The sequence below is a fragment of the Cryptomeria japonica genome, chromosome 6 (assembly GCF_030272615.1).
Source record: "Cryptomeria japonica chromosome 6, Sugi_1.0, whole genome shotgun sequence".
In the NCBI taxonomy this organism is placed as follows: domain Eukaryota; kingdom Viridiplantae; phylum Streptophyta; class Pinopsida; order Cupressales; family Cupressaceae; genus Cryptomeria; species Cryptomeria japonica.
In genome coordinates this window covers 365,976,746-365,986,749 of record NC_081410.1, presented here as the reverse complement: position 1 = coordinate 365,986,749, position 10,004 = coordinate 365,976,746, and the positions used below count along the sequence as shown (strand labels likewise).

General features: G+C 31.0%; 1 protein-coding gene across 1 annotated transcript; it reads left to right on the top strand.

The window, feature by feature from the left end:
• Nucleotides 1-6,830: 6,830 nt before the first annotated feature.
• Nucleotides 6,831-7,817, top strand: LOC131072190 (stigma-specific STIG1-like protein 2). The gene has a single exon (XM_058008265.2). The coding sequence runs from the start codon at nt 7,024-7,026 to the stop codon at nt 7,459-7,461; it is 438 nt and encodes a 145-aa protein (XP_057864248.1). The 5' UTR covers nt 6,831-7,023; the 3' UTR covers nt 7,462-7,817.
• The last annotated feature ends 2,187 nt before the right edge of the window (nt 7,818-10,004 follow it).

Sequence of the window (10,004 nt, the reverse complement as noted above, 5' to 3'; positions counted from 1 at the left end):
GGTAAACCAATATTTTACACCAAACACCCCTTAAACACAAATTAGGTCCTAGCCAAAATCCTTGATAAGGTACCCAATTACAATGCACCTCATGAAGAAGTCGAGAAAACCCAACTCCCCTCAAATGAGGGTAAAGAAATATTCTCTAAAATAGAACTACGAAACCTAATGTGAGGAAACAATCCTTCCCATAAGAGAGAAGAAGAAGAACCGGAGAAGAGAGATCATGCAACTTCAATCAATGCAAAATCTCCTATAGTGATGGTAGATGATAAATAATAAACTCTAAAGATGATCCAAGCCCACCATAAAACATTCATCCCTTTAGGAGGAAATAAAACCACAAGTACATGTAAGTTATCTTTCCATTATTGAAATAAATATGAGGAAATAAAACTCAATGATAATCCCTCCAAATGTTGCTCAAATGTCTCTACACCAATGTCAAATTTTGACAAATGATGATGTAGATAAGGAACAAATGAAACTAAAAATTCCCTCTTAACGTTTGAAGAAGACGATGCTACTCCATAGGAGGTAATATGAAAGAGAATATGAATATCCTCAATAGTTTCCTTTAAGTCTACAAGATATAATCACAAAACAAATTAGCGTTATCTATCAAGCAGTCGTACCAAGTATCTATATGGAGAAGATGATGAGTATCTAGCTACATCAAACCACTAGAATATCTCCAAGAAATCAAACTAAATCTACAAATGCAAAATTAAATGGAGGAGGTGGAGTATCAAAGTATGTCAATTGAATAAGAAAATCATCCCATGAGGATGTGTCCATAGAAAATGAGGCAACATAACTCTCAATATTAGCTACAAGTTTGCTGTCCTCCAAGGAAACATTAATATCCAATGAATATCTAATGTCTCCATACAAATATTGGATGATGGTCCAAGTGGTGAAAGGGTACTCAACATGCTCTATGTGATGTAGAAAATCCTCTAGAATTATAAGACATATTAGTACATATACCTTTCCATTTTTGTTATACCATACATCTTTTGTTCATAGTCATTTGGCTTGAATGATTCCAATGATATAGGACAATATATCCCACTCAAGGCAATAACATTTTATCTATTGTTTCAAACAAAAATAGTTCTTTAAAGATATCTTGACAAAATAACGATGGAAAAAAATCAAAAGAAATGATGAACCCCTCAAAATAGAACTTTGTCTTAGTTCATGATTACAATATTTAGAGACCCTTCCTAAATTGTGGCACTATATATTTTTAGTGAATATATTTTATCCAAGTTGGGATGAAAAATGACACTTTATAGACATAGTGCCAAATCATTCCCTATAGATTGAGCTAAAACAAAGCAATTTTGTAAAAAAAGCATTCAATTTTGAGCTATTGATTCTTTTTTTAATCATTTATAAAAGTAGAAAATAGAAAATATAAAATTTAATCACTTCACAAAAATTCCAGAAAAAATTCACAATTTTTTGGAAATACAAATTAACAAGAGAACTATGACCAAAGATTAAGCCCCCATGGGTTGGATGGAACCAAGGGCTAAAAAACCCATGCGACCAAGGGCTTAGATCCTTTGGAGGTTCATACCTTGTATCAAATATTTGTATGGATTTAGTGAAAAATATAAAGTACTAACCATGATTGAAAAATAATTTTCTTAATGTGAAAAATAAACCATAATTTGCAAAATAAATGATCCATATAGAAAAACTTTGCAATTATTTTTCAAATTTTACCAAAAAACTGAGGAATCTTCACGAAAAAAGTTCTCTTTCAATGTAAATCATAGACAACAAACATGCATTTTCATTCACATCAAGCAAGGCTCTGATACCATATTATAACGAGTTAGAAAACTCGAGTAAATTTGAAATAACAAAACAAATGCAAATTGCAAGAAAAAATTGAAGATGATTTCATTTTATCAAAATAAGGTATATATAAAAATTTGAGTTAACCAAAATTCCACGAATTGGAAGGACAAAGGTTTATTCAAATTTGTAACTACTTGAGGTATGACCACCTCTCCAAATACCAATTTTCTAAATAAGCAATGATTAACCTCCACAAGTAAAATTTATGGCATATATGATGGTAAATTGACATTCTAAATTTTATTAAACAACAAAAAAAAATGCAAACTATAGGCAAAAATGGAAGATGATTATATTTTATCAAAATAAGATAAATAAACAATAGTTTGAGCACACCAAAATTCCACAAAATGAAGGGAAAAGGTTTATTCAAATTTGTGACTATGTAAGAGATAACTTATTCTCTAACTACTCATTTTCCAACTAATTAACATGCACAAGTAAAATAAGTGGCATAAATGATTGTAAATCAATATTTCACACTAACAATTAGTAGTGATATAAAATTGCACACAACTCCTTGTATTATGTGTCATGTTTGTAGTAATAGGAACCATGATCCATAAATCAAAAGTCACTCCTTAATTTATCTGCAACTCTTTACATTATGTGCCACATACACCAACACCACATTAAGGATCACACCACATAACTTTATTGATAAATCTATCTATATCCATTGAATCACTTGCTTCCCTACATGCTAGCACATACATGGTGCATAGTTTGAATTTAATCATATAACATTATCTAACATATTAACTACCCAAAAAATACCTTGAACACCTTATAGATCCATTTAATGACATGCCATTTTTGAATACAAAGTACAACCAAAATATTAACTATTGAAAGATGAAGCACCACACATGAAAGAGAAACTAGTTCAACTTCCATAATGACATTTGTCTTCATAATCATGTAAACCATATAAATTTATATTGTGGCATAATAAATATGAAGAATTTTTTAGAAATTTTACATGATTTTAGACACAACCATGCATGTCTCTAAAGTATATGCCATATAAATGATACGTAGATTGCTAAACATCTATCATTATCATATTCTTATCTATCTAATCCTTTATCTCCATAATTCTTCTATTAAAACACAATAAATCTACTTATCGTAATCTAGAGTATCATTCCTTGGACCTCATAGGATATGATAGGATATGAATCACATATATTCTAATTTATTTTAGAGTATTTTATATAGTTTTAGTTCTTGAGTCACCACTTCCAAAGATCTCCCTTCCTCATTTTTTCCCTTTATTATTACTCCTAATTATTTTCCTTGTCACCTTTTCATAATTCTTCCTCTCTAACTTATCCCTATTATTTTTGTATTGATGTTTCAATGATTTTGTTATGTGAAGTTTCTCCATGGATTTTAATATTCCATCATTCTACATATTATTTATTTTGATGATACATATTTGACTCTATTCTTCTTTTCCTCTTGAATTATTAGGTTCATGGCTTTTGAAATTATCCTAGTCTTACTCTTCAATCTTCTTTGTTTGATTTTATCCTTTTATGTCTATTAGGCTTTGTAACATTATCCCTTATCAATAGAGAACTCTTTATTTTCCATTTCTTTTTCCTATATTTTAATTTTGTATCTTCTTCACTTTTCATTTTGTGTCTATCCATTATATTCTATATATATATATATATATATATATATATATATTACTTATTTCATATAATTTATTCCTTTGTTCATCTATTTGCATATCTATATTGCTAATTATTTTTCTACTTTATTAATCATATACCACTTCTTTTATTTTCTTATAAAAAACATTATACCTAATTTGCCTCTTGTAGTCATGTACTTTAAAAATATCCATTTGTGCCATCCCTTGGTGTCCAATTCCTCTAAGGGAAATATAGGCGAATTTATATGTTAGTCATCTCTTAGTGAATAACACTTTTTTGTGGATTTTTCTAATGTGCTTCCCACTCTTGCTCCTTTCCCTCTCTTGACCATTAACAAACCAAAACTTATGTAGTGCCACTAATTGTTTACAAGAAAATTAGGTTGTGGGGTTGAATTCAATCATGTTTAAATGTTCTTGAAGTATTGATCTTAATTTAATCTAGAGAAGAGAAGTATTGTTTATATAGTAGTATACTATTGAAAATTAAAGGTGTTGTATCTCACATACACATATGTAACTATCATATCATAGATATAAATATAATATATTAAAATTAATTTGTCTTATATTATGCTAAAAATAGACCATTACATCATTAAATATTACATTATATTATCTTTTTCTCACTATTATATCTCTTTATAGTACATTAGTGATCATATATACAACTTGATTACCCTTGAAGCATGTCTTTGAAATGTGTCCCTTACTAATAGTAGTACCAAATTTGATTTGGTTAAGCTATAATACCTTTGATTTTTTAGTCAATTTGTCCTTTTGTGTGGTACCAATTTTGGTGAACATAAAGTTTTTCTTTGATATGTAAAACCTTGCCAACACTCATTACTGTGTTATCATTTATTTGCTAAAACTTCCTTATCATGCTTCTAGAGATATTCTATTATAAATGATTGCAATTCAATAGGGATCATCAAGCCTTCCTCATAGTTATATGCATACATATTAGTTGATTACCAAATAGCTTTCATAATTATCATTATCATCTATCACTTCCCCCTCTCCTCTAATTCCTTGCATGATTTGTACGTGACCAATTGGAAGGAGCATATAAGTTGCTAATATTTTTCATTGTTGAGATGTTAGATAGGGGTTTGTGATAATATAGATTCATAACTATATATCTAAACACAATTATATCATCTTATAATGTCGTGTTTGCATCATGTAGAGTTTTGTTGCATGACACTACCATAATCTATGTAATCTTATCATATCACATGGATACATCATGTTGATATTTATGACATGTTACACCTCAAATATTTTGATTGCATCAATAATAGATACTTTTATCTCATGCCACATGAAACGTATTTTTTTATCACATTACGACATCATATATTAAGTTTTATAATATGAACACATCACACACCTTTTGTATCATGTAGAGTTTTTCATACCACTTTCTAAATAGGTAGGATCTCCTATAGGTAGGATCTCCTATCTATATACTCATCTTTTTAATTTTTCCTGGGTAGTTATAACATCTTGTATTTGGTATATGATATTCATAGCATACTTTTTGAATTATTTTGCAAGTTTTGATTTAATACTCATCAAGGAGAGTATGGGAAGAATTGAATTGTATGGAGATTTTAAAGATATTGTCTTGCATGTGTATTTGAATATTTACATTTTATACTAGTTAAGAATGTCCATATACTTTGAAATTCATACTCATTTTAGATTCAAAAGCACATTTATATAAGTGAAATTAACATAGATATAACATTTCATATTTAGTTTTGTGGTCACTGTGATGGAAGTGAATTTATACAACAACTTAGTAACACTTGTGTTAGAATCGTCTCACAACATAATTCCTATCCATCATTATTCTAGCCACATTTGTGTTAATTTTTGTATGTTCACTCCTTCACTTGAGATCACCACCTTATTCTTATAGATTAATATAAGTCAAGCACATGAATAATCCATAAAACCTAAGATTCCAAATTGAAATTCTACATTTCCTATCCCTCTCTATGAGTAGTTATGAGTTGGCCTAGGACATGTTTCATGTAGCCTATTACTATGTCTCAATATCTAACTACATTTAATGTGCACTTAATTTCATATAGGGAGATCACATGCATACTAAGAGGATAATAATGAGAAAACAAATCCACTCTGAAGAGCATTAAAAGAATCAATCCATCAAGTGGGTTGGCTTAGGAGAACTCATTCACCTATCAAGATAACAAGCTCCTCAACGATGTCTTTAAACACCACCTTGATACAATTAAATATCGAAAAGGTGAATGTGATCATTTTTTCAAACACATCAATTAATTTCCACATGAGGAAACATAATTCTACCTTTTAAATTAGATCCATAACATTAAAAGCCCAACTCATAATACTCAAAATCGATCCGTACACTATTTCTTGTAACACACTAAACAAATAATTTCATAGTAATAATAATAATAACAAATTACTCAAAATAAATTCCTAAAACTAAAGCTCCCCTAACAAATGTTTTTGATATTAAAAGCAGCCAAAACAAGGGGTCTAACCCAGGTACAGAACAAGAAAAACAGTGGCAAGCCAACTGTCAGCAGAGCAGCAGCAAAATCATAACCCCCTAAACTTTTCCTCTATCAAAAACTTTAATCATTCTACGGATTTTAATCAGGTAAATAAAAGTCTTAATAAAAGCATGCCACGTAAGGCAACAGTTAGTTAAGTTCAAGCATAACCAGAAACTAAAACTATACGCTGATAGACCACTAGGGCCGAACAAAAAATCATAGATCCAGATCATAGAAGACAACCTTCAAACAAATGTTATTTCATAGGTGACTTTTTCCTTTCCATTCTAATTATTTAATTTTCTTTGTCACTCTGATTCTTAAAGCCTTCAAACATGCCAACTAATAACACTCCTCATTTGACATTTAATAGAAAGTAATATATTGATATTCATTTTTGAAATATATTAAAGTTGCTACATAAAGTTCAAAGGTGAACATGGAAATCTAGGTATCCTTATTGACAAGTCAAATCATTAATGACTCCAAATAAAAGTATCTCTCAACCCAAGAAAAGTTACTACAATATTAGGAAAAAATGGACTGCCAATTAGACGTTCACACTAAATTACAGCGTCAAGCCTAGGCTCTCGTGCTACAATTGCATGTGGTTTCCTACGTAGAAAATGGGCATTATTGACTTTGCATGCAGCAGCTGAGGCGTGCATGGGCCGGCGAGTCATAGCATACAAAACCTTTTTTAACTCCTCCGTGCCCACCGACTACGGATACGGCGATACCATACTGCCATTGTTTCCCCATTCATCACTCCACCACTTGAAAATTGAAGCACCCAAGAAGAGATCTTTTTTAATGGAGAAAGTGCCACCAGATTCCAGCTGAATATTACTATATAACCACTTCTCTCAGCCTGTTCCTCTCAAGAATTCATCAATTGGGCACCAGCACTTTGACCACTCTTCAATGGGGGCAATGGCGAGGATGGTGGCAATGGCATTGATTATGTTTGCAGTGATGATAAGCAATGTGGGGGGAGATATGAAAATGGTAAATGGGTATCCAAGAAAGGCAATACTCAGCCGGTTTCTTGCAGATAAAGGCGTAGCCCCAGCGCCATCGCCATATCCAGCTAAGAGCTATTCATGCAGTGCCCACAAGAGTGTGTGCAAGCAGAATAACATTGCTGGTGAAGTGAAATCCAAGTGCTGCAAAGACCGTTGTGTCAATGTACTAACAGATCGTTATCACTGTGGGAGTTGTGATAAGTCTTGCCCATTTGGTTATGGTTGCTGTAAAGGCAAGTGTGTGAATGTGGCCTATGATAAAAAGAACTGTGGCAGCTGCGGTGTTGTTTGCAGTAAAAAGGGCAAGTGTGTTTATGGAATGTGTTCCTATGCCTAGTTCTTCTTCTTCTCTCTTACTTCACCCTCAATGCCACCTATATTTAGGCCTTTCCTGGTCTCATTAGTGAGACCTGTTTCACATAGGCTACAAGTGTTTGTTATATGAGGAGATTGGTATTATAAATAACTGCAATGGCTTGTTGCATACATGTAATTGATGGAGATCAATTCATCATAAACAGAATTTGATTCTCGTATATGAGACATTCTCTGCAGGAGAAATGTTTTGTGGGTGTGTGAGTGAACTTTGGGAATACCCATTTAGAAGATTGCTCTCACACTTGTCTATGTATTTTCTCTCCAAGATAGAGGTTTTATACACCAAGAGTAATTTAAAAATGTAAGTTTCTATCATCTTTTTAGTTTCTCAATAAATCTTTAGTTCATTTGGATCTTTTGTTTCAGATATAATTATTTGCATTTAAATGATATATTTGTGTGTAAGAGTTGGTATCTTGTTTTTCTTTTTTTGTGTGTGATTTTGAGTCCTTGTGTTCCTTGTGGTCTAAACTCAATTTTCACATTTATATGTTTCTGATTTTCATTCAAAATTATAGCTATGGTTCTAAATTAAATTTCATGGGAGTGTTTTGGTCTTTTGTCAACTATCAATAATTTTCAAACTGAATGTTACATTACATAATCCAATTTTTTTTTTCTTTCAAATTGAAATTAAGTATTTGCATCAACAAAATAAAGCTACATCCATTGCACAATATTAACATAAAAAAACAAAGAGGTTATCTTTCTTACATGTAACACTAGATCCACACCTAAATGATTACTAAAATCTTCTATAATATAGAAACAAAAAAATAATGCCAAGTCAAACACCCAACACTCAAATTGGAAATACATGAACTCAAATTCTCTCCAAATTGCTTCTCAAAATAGTTATAACTTGTCCCAAAAAATCCCATACACAAGACCCCCAAACTTGACAATTTTGCATTCATATATATCATTTTTTTTTCTCCACCAATGTTTGACATAACACAAGATAAATCTCATGAAATCATACATGACACTTCTCGTAGGTTAGGATTTCATAAACTCAATATATGTGATGAGTTTAGTCAACATAGCCACCACCAATCTCCCTTCATTCTCTACTTCATTCCAATATATGGTAGATGTTAGCATTTCATCAAGTTCTTTAAAAAATTTGAGTCCCTAATCATTATTCATTGTTATTTTCCCATGCTTGTCAAATTTCCATGTTCAATCACAAATCACAACAATCACACACTTTCACCAGAGTCAAGGTACCAATGGACTAATGGTTGTTCAACAACTAAGATGATAAGAACATAAAAAATGATTTACCAAATCTATCAAACAAGATTAAAAATTATAGAATTGATGACTTGTTGATTGATATGTCTAAGATTCAATCAATGAAACAAGAAAATACTTCCATCTTTGAATAAGACTCAAAATTACTTTTGGTCAATCATTTGGTACTTGGACTCCTATATCTCTCCATCCTTATCATTACTCAACCATGACAATTCTCTTCTTGCACCCTACCCTCCCTCTACTTGGAGATAATGTATTATGTGCCTAATAAAAAATATAAAAATAGTCTAATAGTTCTCATAAAAATAATAACATAACCAAATAATATTAAGAATAATTATTAATTAGGGTATCAATATTCTTGTCATATTATTATCTACTTAAATAATAATAATAATTATGGAGTACTACAACAAGAAACCTAATGAATGGTATTAGAAAGGAGATAGAAAAAAGTAATAATGTAGAGTAGCTAAAATACGTAACTAATAAGCTAGTGGCATAAGAAAAACCAATAAATTATAAGATAGAAGGTTATAGGCTTTAAACATAACTTAAGAATAGAGATTAGAGGACTAAAAATTAGAAAGAGAATCTATAATCAATAAAATTGATGTGAAGAAGAATAAGAGTGAAGAAAGGATAATGGTACTCAATAGAAATAAAACTAAAAAATAGATTCAAGTAGAAAGAAAGGAAATAAAAGAGATGTGCGAACTAACACTAGTATAATAGTCATATTGGAAGTACAACTATCTAACAACTATAAATATTATAATTTTATTTTTTTGGATAAAAGTGGACATGCCACTAAACTATTTTTATTAATAAATTCAATTTTTTGTTTACAATGGGTTCAAAGGGCATACCGGTAGGAAAGAACCCACAAGAAAACCTTTGGTTACGACCCGAAAAAGAAAAAATTAAACTAACCCAAATATCCCATATGCAATATCAATCTAAAATCGACCGCCCATTACATATCTTTAGAGATTTACATATCATCTGTTCAGATGCCATCAAAAAAATTGGAGAGAACCACACAGCCCCATCAGGCCAAAATACCACAAAAAACTGTAGAGGCAAACCCATAGCAAATAACCAGTCCACATCAAAGCCTCTCAGGAACGCAAAAAATTCGAACAGTTCATGAGTTGTAATCCTGCCTCCAAAAAAGAGATGAACCAAAAAGATACCTGCATAGAAACATTAAGTCAAAAACTAAGAGCTTGAGCTCTCATT